Below are 23,575 nucleotides of genomic sequence, written 5' to 3' on the forward strand. Positions count from 1 at the left end.
GGCAACCTTCTGGAGGGTGAGAGAAGTCCCACGAAGGTTTGGGCTGGAGAAGACCTTAAAGACCATCTCATTCCAAGCCCCTGAAATGGTCAGGGACACTTCCACTAGACCAGGCTGCTCCAAACCCCTTTGGACACTTCCAGGGATGGGGCAGCCCCAGCTCCTCTGGGCACCCTGTGCCAGGGCCTCACCACCCTCACAGGGAACAATTTTTTCCCAACATCCCATCCCATGTAGCCCTGCCCTATGGCAGTGAAACCATTCCCTCTTCCCCCTGTCAAAAGCCCCTCCAGGTACTGGAAGGAGCCCATTCCCCAGCAGAGGACTGAGGATGACTTAGAAAACAGCTGCCCTCATCTCTCCAGGCTGATCCTTTGCCCAGAAGCCAGGTGAAGAATTTCCTATTTTATTGGCATAAGCAAAACAGCAAGGCATGGAGTCACATTTGCAGGCTGGGAAGCCACAGCATCTCTCTTGTGTGGATGTCCAAAAAACACCCCCAAAAACCAGCTGAGCACCTTTGAGTCAATCACTCCCCAGAGTTTTTGTTGTGTGAGCCTTCTTCCCACACCCTGACCCCATCTTTCTTCCAGGGTGGTTTGTCAAAGCCGAGTTCAGATTTCAGGGAAGGCATTGGGGATGAAAGGAATCAGGAGCAGGTAATTGTGGCGTGAAAATGACAGCGCAGCGATTTCCACGGGCTCACACAGACTGTGGAATACCAAGAGGCAGCCAACAGAGGAGAATCAATACCTCCCAAGAGGTGGGATTATTAGGGAGAGAAAGGTGCTTGAAAGATCCATAAGTGCCTGATGAGTGACTATTTCCAAACCACTGCTGGCTGAATGAGAATTGCCTTCAGAAGGATGCCAGGGCCTCCTTCAGCCTGGGGATGCTCGGGGAGGGATGGGGAAGTCTGGCAGCAAAACAAGGCCGTGCCATCATGCCCCAGCTTCCCGAGGCCTTCCTCTTGGAAAAGGGAGCTCTCCTCTTCCCCTGGTGCTCCCTGGAAGGGGCCAGGTAACATCCTGACAGGGATTTTAGGGAAAGCACGCTGTGGCATTTGGGCCTCTGCAAATTTATCTTCCTACAATGCATCTTGCACAGTTATATTTCTCCAAAGGTATCCAGTCTTATTTACAAGACCATCCTTTAAAACTTGGTTCTAGTTCTATTTCTCTCTCAACAATATCTTATTCTATAACATTTCTAAGTTAACATTTCTTGTCTCAAAGAAATATGTACTATGTGAACCTTCTAGCATTTAAGAATTTTCTACCAATTCATTTTGGTTCTAGTTCTATCTCAACAGTGTCTGCCTTATTCTACAACATTTCTAAGTCAACATTTCTTGTCTCAAAGTTTACATACAAATACATACTATGTGAGTCTCCTATCAAGCTTTAAGAATTTTCTACAAATTCATTTTGGTTCTAGTTCTGTCTCAACAATGTCTGTCTTATTCTATAACATTTCTAAGTCAACATTTCTTGTTTCAAAGTTTCCATACAAATACAGACTATGTGAACCTTCTGTCAAGCTTTAGGAATTTCTACAAATTCATTTCCCTCAGCATTTCCTTCAGAAAGGCAGCAAAAAGAGTCTGCAGGGAAAAACATGGGGCTGCAATTCTTCTTACCCAAAGCACCTCTGCAGCCATTAACAAACCTCATCTGTCATTTCCCTGCAATCATGTTCCACCAGCACTTTTTAGACCCCAATTTCCATGCTTTGCTCAACCCCTTCACGCTGCAGCCACACACAAGGCCCATCCTACAGAACCATCAACATCCCCCCAGAATGATGAGTGAATCTGTTTTACACCTCTCCATAGAGCCATGGTGTTGGGAAGGATGAAAGTTTGACAGGAAAGTTTCCCAGATATGTGTGCTTGGCAGAAAGCTCTCTGAATGTAGAAACCTGAGAACAAAACAGAGATGGAAGCAAGTTTTGATATAGAAGAATAATAGATGTGTAAAATTGAGGATTGCTGAGCCATTCTTAGTGGACAACTAAGAAAGCAAAGGTTAAGTCGAGTTGCAAGGAGGTTTTGTGACTGGAGCAAAGGATACATTGACCACAAACAAAAAAGATGTTTTTACCAAGCAGAAATAGGTCTTGGAAAAACAGAAAGATACCAAAGGCAAACAAATAGAAAAAAGGTCTAAGAGTTTTCCACTGCAAGAAAAGTAAAAAGCAACTTTAAGCTTAAACTGTAGCATACTAACTCATGTGATTGGATAGTATTAACCATAACATGGTAATGATAGTGGTTATGATAGGCTATAAGTGATTGTAATGGTATAGACTGGTTCTTACGTATTAAGATGCTCAGCAAAGTATACAATGCAATGTAACCAAAATTAAAGGGTCTCCAGGCCTGTCTGCACTGGAGCTGTGGCTCTGTCACCCAGGACCCATGGCTGCTGTAACATCTTGGACACAATAAACTGCATTTTGAAGAGGCACCTGGAGTCCCACATCTCTCATTCAGGCTCTCACTCCATGGGAAGCCACCAGGATCTCCTCCAGCCCTCCCAAGGGCCAATGACTTCAGCTGTCAGCCCCAGGAGAGCTGGTTTCCCCCAGCAGCCAGCCTGCTCCCCAGGGACAGCCCAGCATCCCGGCAGCCAAATCAACAACACAGGACAACAGCATCGCCTTGCTTCTCCCTGCCACGTCAAGCATACACCTGCCAAAGCATCCTCAGGCTCAGCCTCTTGGAAAAAACAAACTCAGGCACCTCCAGATGAAGACTTGCCCTCCGGACATGAACAGGGAGCTCATTTTGAACAAGGATGCCTCTGGGCATTCCAGCTTTGCCCAGGTTTCACGCACCCAGCAGCTCTCTCTGCCAGCAGCAGGCTGCTGGAAAGGCAGCTTGGAAGCTGCTTTTGGTGGCTTGGGGGGAATTCGTGTTCAGCTTAGTGCTAAGCATGTTTAAATACAAAAGTTCCTCCTGGATGAGAGCAGCCAGGAGGCCAGGGAGTCTCGTTTTCCCAGGGGAGAAGCAATTGCTCACAGCATATCTGGCCGGGGAAAAGGAAGGAAAAGCAGAAGAGCTCTCTCCTCTCTGCCCCCCATGCAGCTCCAGCCTGTACACAGTTATTTTTTATTTAAACCCTTTTTTTTCAAAGGTGAAAACATAAATAGGATTTTCTTTTAGGAGGAGAGAGAAGCACAAGGAAGGAGGGAGTGAGGAAGTACCTTAAAGAGCAATTTTTGAAATGTCAGCAGGCAAGGTTTTGCCCAAGGACAGCTCAGATGTACCATTTGTTTTTCAAAGGAAGTTTAAAAGGTACTACATGCCATGGTTTGCAGCAGGAAAAGAGCAAGACATGCTCTCCAAAAACCTCCATCCAGCAGAATTTATTCTATTGATTTTTATTTTCTCTTCAGTGTAAGAAGAATGAAAAGCTTTTTTTTGCTTAATTGGAGGAGTTATTTGCTAGCACTCGGCTCGGGCCAGGGAAGGAGGCTCAAAAACTCAGAAGGCATGGCACCAGGAGTGGCACAGCCAGCCCTTGGAGCTCCTCTGGCATCTGGAAGGAAGGAAAAGCCCAGGGATAGGGGCAGAGGACAGCAAGAGCTGAGAAACTGAGGCAGCAGGGGTAAGCTCCTTCCCCTCTGCTCCTGTCACCTTACAGAGCTTTCTGCACTATTAAATCTCACCTCCTCCAGCATCCCACCCTGTCTGTGATGGGAAGGTGAGTGTTGGGTCCACACATCTTTGCTGTGATTCTGAAAGCTCAAAAATCAACAAAAGGAGTCCTCTAATTGAGAAAACAGTTAATGAGACCCGTAAGGAAGCCCAACAGCCCCAATAAACCACCAGGTAACAGCTGTTACCAAAATCCTGTCCCTTCCCCAATGCCTGCATCAGAGGCAATGGATAAACATCCAGCAGCAACAAGATATTTTGGGCACTGCCAAGCCCACCACTCACCCACGTCCCCAAGTGCCACATCCACGCAGCCAGTGTGTGGGAATCCATAAAATCAGGGGGTTTTGGGAAAGCTGCAAAAGGCAGGCCCCAGAGACAGCAGAACTGTGATTAGAGCTAAGCAGCAGCCATGAGATTGGCCAGCAGAAAAATTATGTAAAAAGTAGAAAAGTAAGGACAAATAGAACAATGGTTGTGTATTAACGCTTGTCTAGAATAACCCTCTAAGCTACAGAAAAGTTGATCTAGCAAGATATTAGGAAGGTTAAAGCTTAATAGTGGAGCTCTGTGCACTGTGTTTTAAGGCTCACAAGCAGGTGTTGTATTTGAAATAAGCAAGCATTGTTTAACCAAAGGTACATGTGCTTATGGTGGTTGGATAGAACTACTGCCAATGTGCTTTTGCTTTGTGTGATTGGTCAAAAAACTTATAAAGTGAGTTGTAAAATTAAGTTCTTTGTCTGCTGCCTGGGATGTGAGCTGGTGGCATCTTCCCATTGTCATAACCATGGAATGAGGCTGGTGCTGGAAAATCAAACAGCTCAAGGCACGTTCCCAGCAGTCCCGTCCCATTGGGGATTTGTACACAGAGCCCCCAGCCAGCCACACCAGTGAATCCCTCCTGCCATGGTGACTCCAGCACTGCCCTGGGCAGGCTATTCCAGAACCTGACAACCTTTTCAGTGAAGATTTTTTTCCTAATATCTAATCTAGACAACCACTGGAGCAAAATACTGAAGTCAAATAAAAATTCACCTGGCTGAGGATAACCCAGAAGTGAGTGCTGTGGCTGCAGCCCAAAGTGTACAGCCAGCAATAAATAAAAGCTAAAAAAGAGCACTTTTGGTACCTGGATGGAGTTCTTACTCTCAACACATTCCCTGTGCTGGGTTCAAGACTTAACCAGGAAATTTAAACAAAAGCACCTTGCAAAGCTGGGATAAGGAGGAGAATTGTTTTGGAGGGGAGGGAAGAAAGGTGCCTGTTAATCACCCATTGCAACCAGCCCCGAGGGGTGAGAGCAGCAATGCCAGCCTGGCACGGGTGCAGCACCCACCCCAAGCACAGCCAAACCCCATCAGAATGCAACACGTAAAAATAATGTTTTAAGAACACATCTCCCTCAAAACAGCTGCACATTCCGTGGCCTAAGACTTAAATGCTGCTCTTGCTCCCATCCGTCAGGCTCGGTGAAGGATTTGCTGTGTGGGTTTTGTTTTGTTTATTACTTCTAATGACTTTCTCATTATCATTTTGCTGTGAAACATAAACGATGGTTATGGGAGAAATCATATTATTTGGATGGCTTTATTAAATTAGAGAGCAAATCTGTGTATATTTCTGGCTCAGGATAAATGTTTGAACTTTGAAAGGCCAAAATTCATTTTCGCACAAAGCCATTTTCGGAAGCTTTGGAATCAGTGGTTAAATTTGCCCTCAGCTGCAAGGGAGATGTATGGGGGCATTTCTCAATTTAATCCCTCCCAGAGATTTAACCAAATCACCAACCCAAAACCCTGCTTCTAGTTCTGCTTATGAGAAACTTGAGACTTGTGGAACATAATGGAAAAATAAAGGGAAAATAGCACTGAAAAGAAATACAATAAAATAATAAAATCATCCTGTCTCCATGTGCCCATTCCCCTGGTTCTCAACAGGGAGACTTCAATCAGCTCATGCATTTTCTGTGAATAAAATCACTGTCTTCACACCTTCACAACAAGGGAAAGTGCTCATTCCTACAGGTGCTGCTGCAACTGAGAACACCAGCACAGCTCCACCAGGAATAGTAACATCAGCCAGCACTGAGCAGGTGGAAAACTGTGGGCCACCTGCAAGGGATGCGCCACTCAAAACACTCAAGGAGAAGTCTGGCACCTTCTCTGCATCAGGTTCCTGCAGGAGCCAACCTCTGGTGACACAGGAAGACAAGAGAGTGTGACACAGACACACGGGATGAGAAAGCTGCTGCTAAACAGGCAGAAGTTTGAGTTTCCTCCTCTTTTCCATCCCTCCCAGTTCAAGGAAGGGAACAGAAGCCAAATGCATTTTCCATGCAACAAATCAAAGCCCCCCCTCTCCTACCTCCCCCCAGCCTTTTAGAACCAATACCTGACACTGGAATAAACCTGTTAAAAAGAATAAATTCCCCCAAGCACACCCAAAGGGAAAAAGCAATAGAAAATCAAGCCTGATAAAAGAAGTACTAAATGAAAGCACTTTCAGTGTGCCAGCTCTGGATGGATGTATCTGGGAGCACAATGAGCCTGGTGAGAGAAATCCCTGCTGGAAAAAAACAGCAAGGAAGAATGCAGGGGAAATGTTTGGTGTCTTCCACTCCTTATTAGGGCAGAGAATGTGACATGACCTACAAGGAGCAGGCTCTGAGGCAGTGGGGACAGGTCTGTGGTCTACAGGACCCCTGAGGGTCTCAAGCATTGTCGGAGCACAGCATTGGAAGGGACACGCAGCAGGAATATGCCAAGCTGGAAACTTGGCATATTCCTGCTACTCTGCTAGTAATTCAGCAATCAGCATCAGAGGAACTTGAGGAAAAACCAGGGAAAGGGGCAGTGTTTGAAGCAGGGACAGCTCCATGGTGCTGGGCATGAGCAGCTGTACTCAGGAGGATGGAAACCAGGCGCTGGTGCTGCCTCTGCGCTGCCCAGAGCAGAGCACACCGGGCCACCCTTCCTGCACCTCCACAAGCTGCAGCTGGGCCGAAGTGCTGCCTTGGGGTGTGCTAAACCCTCCCTCCATGGTGGTGGGTGGGCAGCAGGAGCAGCTCCCCCAGCTCCAGAGCCAAGGGATGCACCCCTTGCCCAAGGAAAATGGAGGGGGAAGAGCAGATAAGTAAACTGAAAGAAATGAACTTTGGACGTGAGAAGAATGAGTTAATTAAAACCTCCCTGTCCCAGACTGTCTGGGAGCTCCAGGCAATCACCCTGTGTCAGCACTACCACTTCCTCTCCAAGGAAAACCCACTGGATTGCTACAATCCCCCCAAACACTCAGGAGCAGCTTCCTCCTCCTTCTCTGTAAGGGAGGCCCTTTGGTCCTTGCAAACAGATTTAAATTCACAAAAGCCACGCGGCTCCTTCTGCTTGCTCCTGTCCTTCCTGCTCCTCCTCCTCAGCCCCTCTTTGGGTTTCTGACACCATGAGACCACCTGTGCCTACAAATGGGAGGAAAATCCCTGTGAACCCTCCCCACAACGCTGCTGCAGAAGGAGCTGAGGCGGAGGAGACCTCTGTGCATCAAGCCCATTTCCTGACACCCCCATCCTCCTGGATGGACAGGGAAGAGCTCACAGTCACCATGGTATTTTATGAAAAATCCCTTCACCAGGATTTCTTCTCCTGGGAAGCTTCAGCTTCTCCTTGTTTTGCTGCTTTGGAATGTGATTTGGACAATTGTTTAACAATTCAGCGCGTGAATTGTTTTTACTAAGTGACCAATCCCAATCCAGCTGTGTCAGACTCTCTGGTGAGTCACAGGTTTTTATTAATCATTCTTGTGTAGCCTTCTGATGGCTCCTTTCTCTATAGTTTAGTATAGGTTTAGAATATAATATAATAAATAAAATATAATAAATATAATTTATATTATATTGTATTCTATTGTATTATATTGTATTATATTGTATTCTATTGTATTATATTATATTATATTACATTATATTATATTATACTATAATAAATCAGCCTTCTGAAAACTTAAAATCAGATTCTCCTCTCTCACCTCAACACCTCAACACTCACATTCCTGAGCTCACACAAAAGCCCTGCTTGTGACAAGTGCTCACCCTCCCCACAAATGCTTTAAGACAACTCTTGAGCTGGGCCTGGAGGGAGGCAGAAAACCCCACCATGCCATCAGCTCTGACAACCCTTTTTTGTTCTCTACGTGTCCACTCATATCACATTTCCAAACCCACTGCCAGGCAGATGTTTCAGATGCTCAGATGGAAGAATCTGGGAGCACACAAGACCAGGGATGGTGTCTGAAATCAGCCTCCCAGTGCCTGTCAAGAGCCTGCACTGAATTAAGAGGCTGATTTGCAGCAGACAGCAAGGAGCAGCAGTGTTTCACACACCACCTGCACCTCAGAACGGGGCTGCAACACCAAACCAGTGACAAAGAGCTGATGTGACACTCCTTCAGCAGCCTCCTGTGTCCAGGGATGGCGTCCTGCTTCTTACAACAAAGGGACAGAAATCCTATAAACACATTTATCCTTGGCAGAACATCTCTCGGCAGCAAATTGATGGGTATAACCTGTGCCCTCTGCCCACACTGAGGGCTCCATGTCCCATTCCCCCTCTCCCCCAGGGCTGCCGCCCCCTTCATTCCTGGCCATATCATTTTCCAGGAGCAGGAGCACCCCTGAGGATCCAACACTCCACCAAACTGATGGGGAGGCAGGACAAAAAGAGAAGAGCAACTTTTTCCAAGCTCACAGAAAGGGAGAGAGAGAAGAGCTAAGCCTCCTTGGGAGGCAAAGCCTTCAAAAGTTAAATGTATCATGAAAAAGAAAACTTCTGTCGCTGCCTAAAAAGGTTTTTGACAGGTCTTCATTTGTAACCCACAAACAAATGCATTTTCTCATGCTCCATGGACTCTAATATCACTTCAGAGCAGAGCCTGAACCCAATTCTCCACTGAAAAGCTGGAGGAGCAACCACATTAAAGCAGCTCTCTTCACTGCCTTTGGGCACACCAGAAATGTTTCATTTCAGGAGCTGCACCTGAAGTGCCTGGGAGCGCAACCTGAGCAGGCAGAAACTGCTGCTCAGAACCATTTCAATGGCTATGGGTGGGCCAGTCTCAGCTAAGTCAAGCCTAACAAACAAGGCATTATACGAGGCAGAAAGGAAAGTGCTTTGCCCTATTTAAGCAAGTCTCTGAAATCTCTTTCATGTCTGAGTTGGTGAGAAAAACTGGTCATAACCCAGCAATTCATGCCCACATGGCCATGGTGTGCTGGATGGGGCTGGGAGCACCCTGGGATAGTGTCCTTGCCATGGCAGGGCAGTTGAACAAGATGATCTTGAAGGTCCCTTCCAACCCAAACTATGAACATGCTTGGGTTCTGCACCCAAATCTGAAACCTCAGGACCAGAGCAGAGATAAGCAGCAGTCCCTGTCTGCCTCCTCCCCATCCCATCGTTCCTCCTTGCTCATCCATCTCAAAGTTCAGCCAGCACAACCTACTTGCCCAGAGAGTCCCTTGTAAGACATTTACAAACATAGCTGAGCCTGGAATTCCATATTTCATCTGGACAACGTGAGCAGAGCGTTTTTACATCTTAATTTTGTGTTAATTGTGCTTCCTTGCTTGCTTTCTGCAGAGTTCCCAAGATTTCGTGGCAGCCACCAACCCATCCCTCATCCTGAGGGCTACAGAGCCCAGGTTTGTCACCAGCCAGAGGAATCCTCTAGAAAGAAAACCTGCAGGAGAGAGATAAGCAGCATCTCCTGCACTCATCAGAATTCAGGGAAAAGACCAAAACAAATATTAATGAGAGGCACTTAACTGTGCCTGTTCAGCAATCAATAACAGAGGACAGGGTGCACAACTGGGCTCAGCATCTCACACCATTGATGTGCTGGGGTCCAAACTGGACGGGTTTCTCTAATTGGGGCTGCACCAGCAGCTCTCCAAGCCCCTGTCCCCTTCCACAAACTCCCAGGACAGGAGAGACAAGGGACAGAGACTGAAACCTCCCTTTTGTGTTTAATGATTACATCCACTCTGACCAGCCACACTCCTCTTTTTGTCAAGGTTTTTATTCATCTCCTCCTTCAGATTATTCCAAATGACCATTTGGAATCAGCCATTGGGCCAAGCCAAGTGCTCTGGGGCATCCCTGTGGGTGTGGGTGGCATTTTCTTACTGGGCACCAGAGGGAGAAAGCAGGGGCTGCTTGGTGGGGAAAGGGGACAGCCAAGGGTGTGTGACCACAGAAGGACACTGGGTGTGAAAAAGAATTTCCAAGGATTTGCAGCTCAGAAACCTCTTTACCTCTCTGTAAAAAAAGAAATACCTTCCTCTGCATCTCTCCCTAGTTGTCAGAACCCAGGACATCCCTCTGGCTGTCCTGGAGGGCTCAAGCCCCTTGGCACAAAACCAAACATCCCTTTGCCTTTGATTTTAACCCATGAAAAAAATTACCAACTTCATATGAAAATTTACAAGCCACGAGAGTTTGAGTAGAATGATAGTTAGTTTGTCACAAGGTAGAAAAGTAGTATTTTAACATTTTTAGAACGGCGGTTCAGAAGCCAAGATGGAGGGATTTGGGGGTGCCTTGTCCTTCTTTCTTCTTCTTCTTGACTTCTGTCTTGTGGGTGATGGTGGCACTTTTGGATTGGTTTAGAGTAGAAGCAGACTGTCTAACATAGGTGATAGGTATTGGAAAATTATCGTAAATAATGTACAGGTAGGTTTTAGTATAAAAAGATAGCACACTGTCTAACATAGGTGATATATATTGGAAAATTATTGTAAATAATGTATAGGTGGTTTTTAGTATAAAAAATAACACTGCCCTGGAAGTGTCAGTGTGCCTCAACCCGACCTGCTGGACAGACTTCAGCAGGTCAGAAAAAAGAATATTACAGATAACAGAAAATAAACAACCTAGAGAATGAGAATAGAAGAGTTCTGGCTCCTTCTTTGACCTCGGGGCTGGGAAAAGAGACTTTCCAACACGTCGGGGTCATCTTGACCACAGGGACTCCGAGCCCTGGTGTGGTTTCCCCTGGGCAGCTCTGCTTTAGCTGGGTGCTGAGTGGCGCAGCCCCACTCCTGCTGCTCCAGCAGGATTCCAGGCTGGCTCTGGGGGTGCTGGAGCGGCTCCTGCCGCGCGGGCTGCGGGAGGAGAATGGCTTTCAGCTCAATTACCCTTCACATTCCGATTCCATAACGCTCCACTGAGGCTTTTTAAGCAGATCCCCCCTCCCAAACAAAGCCTGCCTGCCGCAGCCCAGCCTCAAGCTCGAACGTGCAGAATGGAGGTGAGGCTCTGCTCTCCTCTCCCTGTGTCCTGCCTTTCCCAAAGCTCTCCCTGAGCTTGCCTTCTCCTCTCCTCACCATCTACCGTTTGTGTGGCTCCTCTGCACTCTTCCTCCAGCCTCTGCTTGCCTCTCCCAAGCCCAAAACACCAGATATGTGAGGATCAGGCTCCTTGGCGTCAGCTCTGGGCCAGCACAGGGCACACACTGTTTCAGAGGTGCTACCAGAAGAGAAGGAGGTGGTGAAGCTCTCGCTGCTTCCCACAGCCAGGTGAGAAGCAGGTTTGTGGCTGCGAGAGGAGAGCTGACCTCCTCCTGACACCGCCTGGGTGACACGCGAGCGCGCGGTGGGACACGGAGATGGTGACAAGGGATGGGTGATGGAGCACACGCTCTGGAGGTGCCAACCTGCTGAAGATACTGCCCCCCACACAGGGCAGGAGTTGTGTTCCAGGCCCTCAGAAAAGGCCTGGAACAGGGCCTGGAACAGAGGCCACCAAGGGAAAGCCTTGCAGGGAAGCTCTGTGACACCAGGCTGATGGGGATCCCTGTCACTGCTGGTGACAAGGGATGGGTGATGGAGCACACGCTCTGGAGGTGCAAACTTGCTGAAAATACTGCCCTACACACAGGGCAGGAGTTGTGTTCCAGGCCCTCAGACAGGAGGTGGCCAAGGGAAAGCCTTGCATGAAGGTCTGTGACACGGTGGGACACCAGGCTGGTGGGGATCCCTGTCCCTGGAGGAGGATCCAGGCTTCTCCCAGCCCCAGCAGGACCTTCCAGGTGTGCTCAGAGGCAATGCCATGGCTGTGTCCCACAGGGCAGAGGTGTCCCCACCTGCACAGCTCCTGGTTTCCCCCCCCCAGCACCCATTTCCCTGCTGGCTGCAAGGATGGGGTGAAATTTCCCCGCTGGCTGCAAGAACCGTGTGCCTTGCAGGGCCACCACCCTCGCGGGGCTCACACCAGCAGGCACAGCCTCTGCAAAACTCCTTCCCAACAGGAGAACAAACCATCCACCTGGTCCTGCCAGCTCCCTGTCAGCCCCTCACAGGCCAGGCATGGGCAGCACAGCCCAGAGATGGGGGGCTGAGTGAGGGGTCTGCAAACACACATCTGGCTGCACCTTTAATAAAGTGTTTTTCCAAGCACTGGTGCAGCAGGTTCAGGGAGATTGATCATTCCAATTTGGGGTCAAATAAATCACACAGGCAGTAAAAATTGTTCCCCTCTCAGGGTTTTCATCCACCTCTGATTATGGGATGGAGCAGGGGTAGATCTCTCTTTTTCCACGGCTCAGGAAACCATGCTCTCAGCTTACCTTTAAATAAAGATTTACTAATTAGGGAAAGATCATCTTCCACTGATGGTAATGAACGGAGAACTGCTAAAAAAGCATCCCTTGGATACCAGCATACAGCTTATCAGTACAAACTCCCCTTTTTCCTCCTTAAGCACCAGTTTGAAGGCAGTGCTGGTGGCACAAGCAGCTGGGCTCCAGGTCAGGAGGTGCCTCCAAACACGTGTGAGTGACTGGGGTTAATCACACACAGGCTGGGCAGGAGGGGGTGACTTCACTCACACCTCCTCTTCTCCCTCCCCTCCTTCCCACCTCCCTTTCCAGCTTGATTTACAATTGCAGCACAAGCCTAAGGAAGCAACATCACCACGATGGAAGCCAAGGCAAGGTCTGGGAAACAAGGGGGTTGTTGGTATAACCATCACCTGAGCTCAGAGCTGCAGCCAAACACACCCCCCTGACCACACAGAACGAGCTCAATTCCCTGCAAAAAGAGGGACAAGCAACCATCATCCCACACAAAGTGACAGCTGTGACCACCTCTCCTTTTTCCCCCACTGGGTTTGCATCCTGTCTCAAAAAAGCAAATAAGTATGTTTCACACATCTCCCGTAAAGCAAATCTCCAAAACTAAAAGCTCCCCATTTTTTTTCCTCCTCGAACCAAAAATTGCCTTGAACCCTCTATTCACTTTCCCTGCTCTCTCCATTATTTGCACTAACAAAATAAATCACCCACATTTTAAGTTCCCACAGCAATTAATGTTTGAAATTAAGTAATGGCCCCTAATTTTGATTGAAACTTCTACTTAGATCAAATTCCTTCCATTTGTAATGAAAATAGTTTGAAACCGATACAAACAGTTCAGTTCACACATAAATATTTAAAAAACTTATAGAGAGGCTGATTTAGTCTATTATTTTACCACAAAGTTTGACCAGCAGTAGAAAGCTTATTATACATGACTGTCACTGACACATTACAAACTAATAAAACACAAAATGCAATTCTCAAGAAGAAATTGGAATGAATCTATTGCAAGAGCGATTTTTATGGTTCTTTTGAAATGCTATTTCTCCCCAGCTTTACTGTCAAAATGGCACCATTTTCCCTAAATATTTCCATCTTAATTAAAAAGGGTGTTTTTATCAAAAAAAGAGCCTCTTGTGCCAGCTGCAGCTTCACATTCCCATGCTGCACGGAGTGAGGATGCTAATGTGTGCCCGCCTCATGGAACTGCTGCTGAGCTTGGGTACTGCAGGGGGAAAAGGGCCTGGACCCTAAAATTCTAGAGTCCCTTACACAGCAAGACCTTAATCATCCCTTAATTTAGGTGCTGTGACTGAAAAATGAGTATAAACCAACAAACTGCATGATTACGTGAGTTAAAAAATGTTAAATACATTTTCAGTGATGGGGTTTTTTGCTTCCTGGCTTGGAGGAGTTGCCGCTCACAAACTGAACAAGTTTAAAACCATTCCTAAAAACCAATCCTAAAAGTTGTTCCTATAAACCATTCCTATAAACCATTCCTATAAACCATTCCTACATCCAGGCAGGGTCCTGCTGGTGAGCCCAAAGGAGAGGCATGGAGAGGGAGGTAAACAAAACAGGGATGTAAGGGGAGACCCCGGACCCTAAAATTCCAGAGTGTCCCACACAGCACCTTTCAGCAAGACCTTAATCATCCCTTAATTTAGGTGCTGTGACTAAAAAATGAGAGTAAACCAACACATGAGTAAAAAACGTTAAATACATTTTCAGTGATGGGGTTTTTGCTTCCTGGCCTGGAGCAGTTGCCACTCACCACCTGAAGAAATTCAAAACCATTCCCGAAAACCATTCCTAAAAACCATTCCTAAAAAACACTCCCAAAAACCATTCCTAAAAAACCATTCCTAAAAAATTGTTCCTATAAACCATTCCTAAAAACCATTCCTAAAAATTGTTCCTATAAACCATTCCTAAAAACCATTCCTAAAAATTGTTCCTATAAACCATTCCTATAAACCATTCCTATAAACCACTCCTACACCCAGGCAGGGTCCTGAGTGCAAAGGTGAAGCATGGAGAGGGAGGCAGACAAATCAGGGATGTGAGGGGAGAGGATGCAGCTGTGGCTGGCTGGAGCATGAGGTCAGTTCCATCCCAGGCTTCTGGCAGGAGATGGTAACCAGAGGAAAGGGAGATAAAACAGAGCTAATTGCCAGCAGGTCACATTCACCCCCTGCTCACCCCTCTGCTCCCGGCAGCACACGGACAGGGAAGAGACCTTGAAGCCATCTGCTGCCCAGATGTGTAAGTGTAATTACACTGACAGGGCTGGGCTGGAATGTCCCCTGGAAAGAGACCTTCCAGGCCAGGCTGGGGAAGTGCTGTGGCACCACCAGCCACTGTTTGTGCTCCAGAGGAATGCGCCTGGCCCAGGAACCTGCTGCCAGCAGGGTCCTGAGGAGCCACCAGCTCCTGGCATTGGGCACCCTGAGCTCAGACACTGTCCTGACCCTGGGGCAGACCCAGCAGAGCTCTGAAATCAGCAGATCCATGCTCTCAGCACCCACAGGATGGAGCTCAGGGAGTGAGGATGTTTTTCCTTTTTCCCATTTCTCCCACGAGGAATGACAAATGATTTACCCAAGTTACCTCACCCCTCTTTGCCGGTGCTCTCCTCACTCAGAGGATGCTGCTGTACACTTTCCCTTCCTCTCCCTCGAGATAATTTCCTGATTTCCCATCATGACAGCTCCTCCATGGAGGCACCAAATTACCTTCTGCCCCACACTGCCTTTCCTTTCTGGTCAAAATCTGCTTTGTTCCCCCGTCCCTCTCATCCTGCCCAGCACTCCACTGGCCAGAACCACATGACTATTTCTAATTTTCAGGCTGCCCCTCCTGTTTGCTGCAGTCCCCTTCCAGAAAGAGCCCAAGTTGTGCCTGGTGGAAATGACTGTTATCTCCAGGACACTTTACACATTACTTCCACGCCATTTGGAGTTTTCCGCCCCAGTAGTTTCTGTTGCATCTCTCATTTCACTCCTTGGTCACGTGCATTAAAGGACCAGGGTCTGCTGCTCACTGGTGAATCCACACAAGGGACAGGGGACACTTTTTCTCTCGCTAGGACATCACTCAAGACCCTCTGGTGTCACAGCAGTGACAACAAAAACGTGCAGGTGACCTTCAGAGTGAAGGATGCTCCAGGTCTGAGCACCTCCCTGGGCACAGCTTCAGAGGATAAAGTTATTTAAAATGAGGGTGAGGAGGTGCCCAGAGAAGCTGTGGCTGCCCCTGGATCCCTGGGAGCGTTCAAGGCCAGGCTGGACAAGGCTTGGAGCAACCTGGGATATTGGAAATTGTCCTTGCCCATGACAGGGGGATGGACGAAATTACTTTTAAATACCCCTTCCAAGCCAAACCATTTTAGGATTCTGACATCTACAACATCAGCTGTGCAAACCCCTTCAGCCCCAGCCCTGTGTTTTACTCAATGCACTGCAGTCTGTCTCATTGAAATTCTTTTCTCCAGTCCTGGTGGAAAAAAGCAGGGAGAAGATGACAGCTGGTGCCTGCTGTGCTTCCAAGCTCCTGCCTGAAGACACTGCCAGCATCCCAAGCCAGAAGGAGAGCCCAAGGCAGGGCCTGCACTTCCCAGCCCATTTATGCTTTGCTTGCATGGGGAAATAAAGACAATTAAGACTGAGGATGTCTGGGAGGTTTGGGAAGCGCTTCACCTGTGCAACAGAGACCCTCTTGCTACAGCCAACAGCACTCAGATCCCCACTTCTACTTGTGCAAGAGGCTCTGGAGGTGAGAGATCCCCAGCACTGGGCGTGCCAGTGGGATGCCAGGATGGAGGGGAGATGGAAGGGCCTGATGCACCCAGGAAGGACAACCAGCTTTTCTGTCCAATAGTGCTTAATGAACACAGCTTCAATAACTCACTAAACTGCTTTCTGCCTTTCCAGAAAGTTTTAAAAACCAAAAAAACCTCTCAACAAACAAATAAATTTTTAAAGCTGCACCCAATTTGCCAAGGAGAAGTTCAAGGCACTTGCAAATTTTGCACGCTCAAAGGTAGCGGAAGGAAGGGATGGCTGGGTTTGGGGGAGCAGTTATTCACTGTAAATTATTTGTTCTTTTCTAAACTCCACATGGAAACATAAGGACAAGGAGAGAAGGAAAACAAAGAGCGAATTAAAAAAAAAAAAAAAAAAAAAAAAAGAAACAAGGAAGGAAAGCAGCCAGCAACGATTACAGACCATTTTTGCAATGTGCTCTATCTCCCTTATCAGCCCTGTTATCATCACCTCCACTATAAAGGCTCTTTATTTAAAGGAGGGGAGGAAAGCAAGCCCCAGAAGGTGTCTGGGAGCGTGCGAGGGTCTGGCTAATGCAGCTGAGGGGGAGCTCAGCCCGTGGCAGCTGGTTTGCATGCACAGCACCAGGCCCTGAGCCATGGCAATAGAATTATACGAGCCCCCAAAGACTCGGGCAGGATGGCAGGGAAACGGATGTAATTACCGACATTATTACCCTTAAAGCAAAATAATAATTTTAATTACAGCAAGGGCTTTTGGGCCTTTCTGTGCTCCTCCCTGCCCCTGCTCACTGTGGAGCAGGGTCTGGCTCCAGGCTGTGCCATGGGACGGGGCAGTGACGCTCCCCTCCTTCCTCTGCTCCTTCCCCGCCAAGTGCTTTTCTGCACAATTGAGAAAAAGACATCATAAAAGCCACGATTTCAGCTACACCCCCATATTAGGGATGGAAATGGTGGCCAGCAGCTTGTGAAGGCTCAGTCCCAAAGGCTGCTCCCCGAGCAGAAGGGACTGCTGCTGATGGCAAGCGCCCGCCTGCCTCCCAATTAAAATAAATTGGCAAATCAGGGCTAAGCCCAGGAGATAAGACACCTGCAAGCTGGGCCGTGGCTGCCTCAGCGCTGCTGAGTGCAGAGCAGAAACTTCCCTTTCCACTTTTAAACTCCTTTCCCACATCCCTGCCTGCTGGAATTCAGGAGGAGATGAGCACAGTCCAAGGCAGAGCAGGCTGTGGTTACAAATCTGAAAGCAGAGCCCTAATTCCCGTGTCCTTGTGGAGTTACAGGTGCTTCTCTCGTGGTGCAGCTGTGATTTCATGAATGACTGAGGTGCTGAATTGCAGTCCCTGGCCCAGTGCCAGGGTTTTGCTGAAAGATCATAGGATCATGGAATGGTTTGGCTTGGAAGGTACATTAAAATCCATCCAGCTCCAGCCCCCTGCCACAGACACCTCCCACTAGACCAGGTTGCTCAGAGCCCCATCCAACCCTGTCCCTGAACACTGCCAGGGATGGGGGTGAGTGACCTCAACATGTAACACACATCACTTCATAAATCACTCAGTCTGTTATAAATACAACACAAGGAATGAGGGGGGGGAGAGCACAGAAGGAGAGAAAACTCCAATGGAAACCTCCTGAGGGAACGTTCAGCGAAGAAACCAACAATTAAATGACCTTTCTGCCAGCATGTCACAGCTGCTGAGGCTCCAAGGCCAAGAGAAGGCCTTGAATTGATCAGCAAGCTCTGGATGTTGGGGCCTTACCGGAGAAAACAGCTTTTCCCAAGGAGGTACTAGACTTGATGTTAGTGCAATTTAGGCTGGAAAGGCCCTCTAGGATGGAGTCCAACCATTCCCCCAGCACTGCCCAGGCCACCACTGACCAACCATGTCCCCAGGTGCCACATCCTCTCCAGGCATGGTGACCCCACCACTGCCCCAGGAGTTAAACGCAAAGGTGTGTGGAAACCCCTGGAGGTTTCCTGCTTGGGACTGGGACAAAAAGCCCAGCAGGCACCCAGGGGGAACAGTGCACCCCAACATCGCCACCACACCAGGTGGCACAAACAGGGGCCTGGCTCCACTCCGCTTGCTTGCTTCACCTAAAAGCAATGAACCACGACAATCCAAGAACTCCGTGTTCCCTACAGATGCAGCCAAACGGAAAAAAGATTAGATAAAACAGATTGGGCTTGCCACAAGCTGAGGCATGGCCACAACAGCCTGCCACAGGCTTGGCAATAGATCTCTCCTTGTTTAAAAGCCAAAACCCTGAGACTCCCAGCAACGTGGTACCTGAGGGAGGTGGAAAGGAGGCTGTGAGCAGGAGATGAAGAGCGAGGAGATGAACAAACCCTGAAGGTCAGAGTACCAAGCACACGAGCAGCTAACTAATGTACTACAGCAGCGCCACGGGGCACAGCCACGGGCACGCACGTCCTCGCAAACTGGAACGCCATAAAAGTCCATTACAGCAAATCAAACAGCAGCCAGCATGACAGCCATTAGCCTGAAATGAATACACGGGAACTTAATGAGCTCTGTCGAGGCCAGCTTGGTGAATTAGGTTGCCAGTTGTAGCAGGATTCCCCTATCTGTGCACAGCCCTGCCCTGCCCGGCTGCGCTGGGGCCGGCAGAGCACGGGCAGCCCTTGCCCAGACGGGACGGACGATTAGGCCGGAGCAAATATCCCCATATCCCTCTGCTGGCCCCTGGCAGCTATTCCAGCATGACATCAGCGCACAGCAAGCACACAGGAGCAGTGCCACTCCAGCAGCCGAGCCGCTGTGGTGCATCCTCTCCATCCCAGCCCTGCAGCCCACGCCCAGATAAATCCCCATTCGCACACCGAGCGGAGCACGTAAAGCACCAGGATGGGTATTTAGAGGCAGTATTGTTTTTAAAGGTCAGTTTACTTCATGTTCCATTTATTTATGCACACTCTTCTTTTGACTTTCCAAGTGGCACACAATAGCAGCGAGGTTTAAATAGCCCTGCGGTCGCTGCTCCATTAGCTACGACAACTGCAAATCGATACATCCATTTATCTCAAAATTAAAAAGAGAAAAACCCTCATTAGCTGCCAAATCTGCGCAGAGCCAGTCTATTGAAAACCACACCAGCCTCTCCTCTTTCTCCGAGCTCCAGCTCTCTTCATTCATTATCCACAGGCCCTTCAGTTTGGGCTCTAAGGTGTATTTTGGTACCTGAGCCCTCGCTGCTCTCCCTCAAGCTGTTTGGAGCATGGGCTGACCTGTCATTCCTCACCATGGCTGGGTGCCCCACCACTTTTCCATGCCACACCACCTCCAGCTCTGAGTAGTCCTGGGCAAGCAACAAGGAAAACTTGTGCTCAGCACTCAAAGCCAAGTGCACATCTCCTCCTTGAGAGCTGCACCACCACACTCAGAAAAAGCTCCTTGCTGACACCTCCCACGCCTGCAGCCCTTGGAGGGGCCTCTGTAGGTGGTGAGACCCCATCCCCTGCTCTCTGGCAAGGCAAGGCTCTCCCTCCCTGGCAGTAGAACAGGAGTGCCTCCAGGATGCTGCGGAGCAAGGCGTTTGTGGCTCATTACCTCTGCTCGGTGCCCTTGGTTAAAGATCACGGGCAGAAACTGGAAGCTGGCACACTCTGCCTTGTAATTAGATTAGGCCAACCTCCAGAAGAGCACAGCTCCCAAGGCCAAGGGCTGGGTGGCTGCACGAGGGGCACGCCAGGCTTGCTGCACCCCAAACAGCCAGATAGTGCTGGAAATCCTGCACAGCACACCCACAGCTCACCTGCACGGCATGGGATATGGCCCAAAGGCTCAGTCTCTTCTTTTTTAATTTATTTTTTTGTCCACATCACCTGCCTGCAGTTCTCTTTCCTCAGCCATCCCTAATTTTCTACATATGAGGGCATGGAGTGATAGGACACAGGGGAATGGCCTTCAACTAACTGCAAGAGAGGCGTCTAAATTAGATATTGGGAAGAAATGCTTCCCTGCGAGGGTGGGCAGGCACAGGGTGCCCAGAGGAGCTGTGGCTGGCCCTGGACCCCTGGAAGTGCCCAAGGTCAGGCTGGAGCAGCCAGTGGAAGGTGTCCCTGCCCATGGCAGGAGCTGAACTAGAGGAGCTTTAAGGTCCCTTACAATCCAAACCATTCTGTGACTCTGATTCCATGATTCCAAACCAGGACCTTTGTCCTCCCTGCTCCCCAGGCTGGACATGGGTTAATTGTGGAAATGGGGAAAACTCAAGCTTTGTAATATTGGCTGTTAGGATGATGCCTTGTGAAGGCTGACCTAGAACAGAGAATGAACAGAGTTACAGAATAAAGTAGGGATTTATTAGGAGGCCTCAATGGATCCACCTTGGGCAGCACAAGAGCCCAGCCAGGGCTGCACCTGAGATGAACCAAAATGGTCACAAAATGGACACCCAGTCAAAAAATCTCTCACTTTTATAAGTTCTGGTCCATTTGCATCTTGCAGTTAATTGTCCAATTACAGCTTTTGCCCATGAAGCCCCATCCTTGTTTTTCTCTTTTCAATTCACCCTTGTTTATGCTCGGGCCTGGGATTTGGATCATTTGTCCTTGGTGCCCAGCTGGAGCAGGAATTGTTTTGTCTCCCTGCTCTGTGCACAGAGCTCACCATCCCCTGATGTGAAGCCCAGACCCACACACTAAAGCAGCACAGAATCTGAAAAAATATAAAAGCTAAAATCTCAGGCATCAAGGACAGAAGCCATCAGCAAGAAGAGATGTGGCACAGAAACTCCAGGTACGTAAAAAACTGGTGCTTAACACAGCCCTGATTCCCAGGGGAAGCTGAGAAACCTTAGAGAAAAATGAAAACAATAATTTTTTTTTTTTTTTTTTGCTTCTCCTGTGTTTTGCTGCTTTGGAATGTGGCTTGGACATTGTTTATCCAACATGTGATTGCTTGATTGGTTTCATGTGAATTGTTTTTGACTTAATGACCAATCATGGTCATGCTGTGAAAACTCTGGAAGGAGTCATGAGTTTTTATTATTATCTTTTTTGGCCTTCTGTCTGTATCCTTTCTGTATTCTATAGTATAGTATAGTATAGTATAGTATAGTATATACTATACTATACTATACTATACTATACTATACTATACTATACTATACTATACTATATTATACTATATATATATACTATATATATACTATATATATACTATATATATATTCTTTAGTATAGTATAGTATAGTATAATATAATATAATATAATATAATATAATATAATATAATATAATATAATATAATATAATATAATAGGCTTCTAAGAACATGGAGTCAGATTCATTATTTCTTTCCCTCTTCGGGGGTCCCTGAAAATACAACAGGGGGCACCTGGTGGGGGTTTTGCCAAGTCATTTGCCCAGCCCTGGTGCTCTGCAGAGCAGCAGAAATGCCTGTGACCCGGTGTCACTCTCTCTCACGGGGAGGTTTCAGGTGACTTGGTGCAAAGATGAGACTCCAGCTCCCGGCTCGAGCATCACGAGCAGCTCTAATGAAGAAACCTCATCCTCCTCACAGCAGAGGGATCACAGCCCAGCACGGCAGGTCAGCAGCAGCAGGAATATTAAACACACCCTGGTAACACAATCTTTTGCACCTCTCAGTTACCAGAGCTGCTCCATTTCACACACACACAGCACGCACTGGACCTCACCCACACCCTGAGGAAGAGTCTGGGAAAAACTGCCTGGAACTGTGGTGCAAAGAGAGGTTTCCTCCACTGGACAATGTCAAATGCTCTACAAACGCCCTGTTTCAAATGGAACATCCTCACCTTCTCCTCCTGGCACCAGAAGCCACAGCTTAAAGCCTAAATTCACGCCAGACCTGTAAATTCCCAACCAAGTCAAGCCACAGGTGCAGAAGCTGTCCCTGATGGATTAGCAGGTGTCACCTCCCTTGCAGTGGCCAGCACAGAGAGCAGCAGAAGGTCGTGGAAACTCAGTTCTAGGGGATATTTCAACACTTGGCTGGATAAAGCCCTGAGCAACCCAACCTGACACAAAAATTCTCACTGGATCTGTAGGAGCTTGGGCCAGATGATCTCCTGTGGCCCCTTCCCACCTCTTTTATCCCAAGGACAACATGGGACCAGTCCTGCTAAGGAGCTGTTGAGGGAAATGACCAGCCTTTGGGCAGCACTCTGCCAGAATTCAGGTATTTGGAGAAACACTCTGTCCTGCCTCAGGTCACCTCTGTGACGAGAGCTGAGCATGCCCTCAGCTCCAAGGAGAGAACAAGACACAGATCCTCACTGACACTCGTTTCCAAACTTCCCATTTGCCATGGAGATCCTCAGCTCCAAGGAGAGAACAAGACACAGATCCTCACTGACACTCGTTTCCAAACTTCCCATTTGCCATGGAGATCCTCAGCTCCAAGGAGAGAACAAGACACAGATCCTCACTGACACTCGTTTCCAAACTTCCCATTTGCCATGGGGAAGATGTCACCAGAGCACCACACCTCCCCTTCCACGTCCTTCCCCCAACACCCCAAACACTTTGCTCCTGCCCATTTTCAGGCAGTGACTTCCAGAAGTTTCATCCTCCCGCAACCTCACGAGGCTCCAGGGCCAGAGGACAGCCCTGAGCATTGGTGGCCAGCTCTGTGGTGGCAACCAGAGCCTGAGTGGCCCCTGAGGGGAGAGGCAGAAGCCAGGCAGAGATGCTCCTACCTCTGGGATGCGGACGCTGTAGGGCTGGTTGTGGAACTGCGGCGCGTTGTCGTTCACGTCTCCCACCTGGATGTTCACTGTCCCTTTGATCACCTGTGGGCCCCAGGACAACAGCAGGCTGTTCAGGTGTGGATTTAGAGCCTAAAAAGCAGCTTGTGGCTGTGGTTTTGGGCTTTGGGCCAGGGGTGAGCCCTCTCCCCTGGTGCAGGAGTCACCCACAGCCCCTGCTCCCCTCCGCCCGTGCCGCAGACCATGAAATGAGAAGTCACACTCACCCCTTGGCTGTCACTGACAGAAAATTCAACTGTGAATTCTGACTTGGTCTGAAAGGGAAAGAGAAGGAAGAAAAAAGCTATAATTAAAGATGCTGTAGTGTTTATCTGCAGGTGGCAGGCTGGGGACTTTCAGCCAATGTTATTACACGCAAAATGCTTCCAGGACCTTCCAGAGGAGGAGAGGTGCTGGAGTGCCATTACCTGCTCTGGGCACAGAATGCTGGGGAATCTGAATTCCTCAGGCACAGGAGATGCACCCAGGGCTAAGGAATCAGCTCCCTGTTTTAAGCTAGGCACTTAAAACACAGCGAGATTTAGGACTTGTGGCAATGCAACTCAGTCTCAGTGAGGACCTCTAAATCCTGCTGCTGCTTTCTCATCACATAGCTGGGAACCCTGGAACAAGCCTGTGTAGTGAGGACTGGCTGAAATTCCATGAAATTCCCACACAATTCTCTCTGCTCCTTATTGATTTAACTAAATTAACAAATCAAGTCACTGATGCTGGGGTGAG

General features: G+C 48.4%; 1 protein-coding gene across 1 annotated transcript in view; it reads right to left on the bottom strand.

Annotated features, from left to right (window-relative positions):
- The window catches only part of CDH23 (cadherin related 23), a 204,863-nt gene that overhangs the window by 146,746 nt on the left and 34,542 nt on the right, over positions 1–23,575 (bottom strand). Inside the window, 2 exon segments of the mRNA XM_059477689.1 lie at positions 22,787–22,879; positions 23,062–23,109. Coding sequence (XP_059333672.1) covers positions 22,787–22,879; positions 23,062–23,109 — 141 coding nt within the window.

The sequence above is a fragment of the Ammospiza nelsoni genome, chromosome 8 (assembly GCF_027579445.1).
Source record: "Ammospiza nelsoni isolate bAmmNel1 chromosome 8, bAmmNel1.pri, whole genome shotgun sequence".
Lineage (NCBI taxonomy): Eukaryota > Metazoa > Chordata > Aves > Passeriformes > Passerellidae > Ammospiza > Ammospiza nelsoni.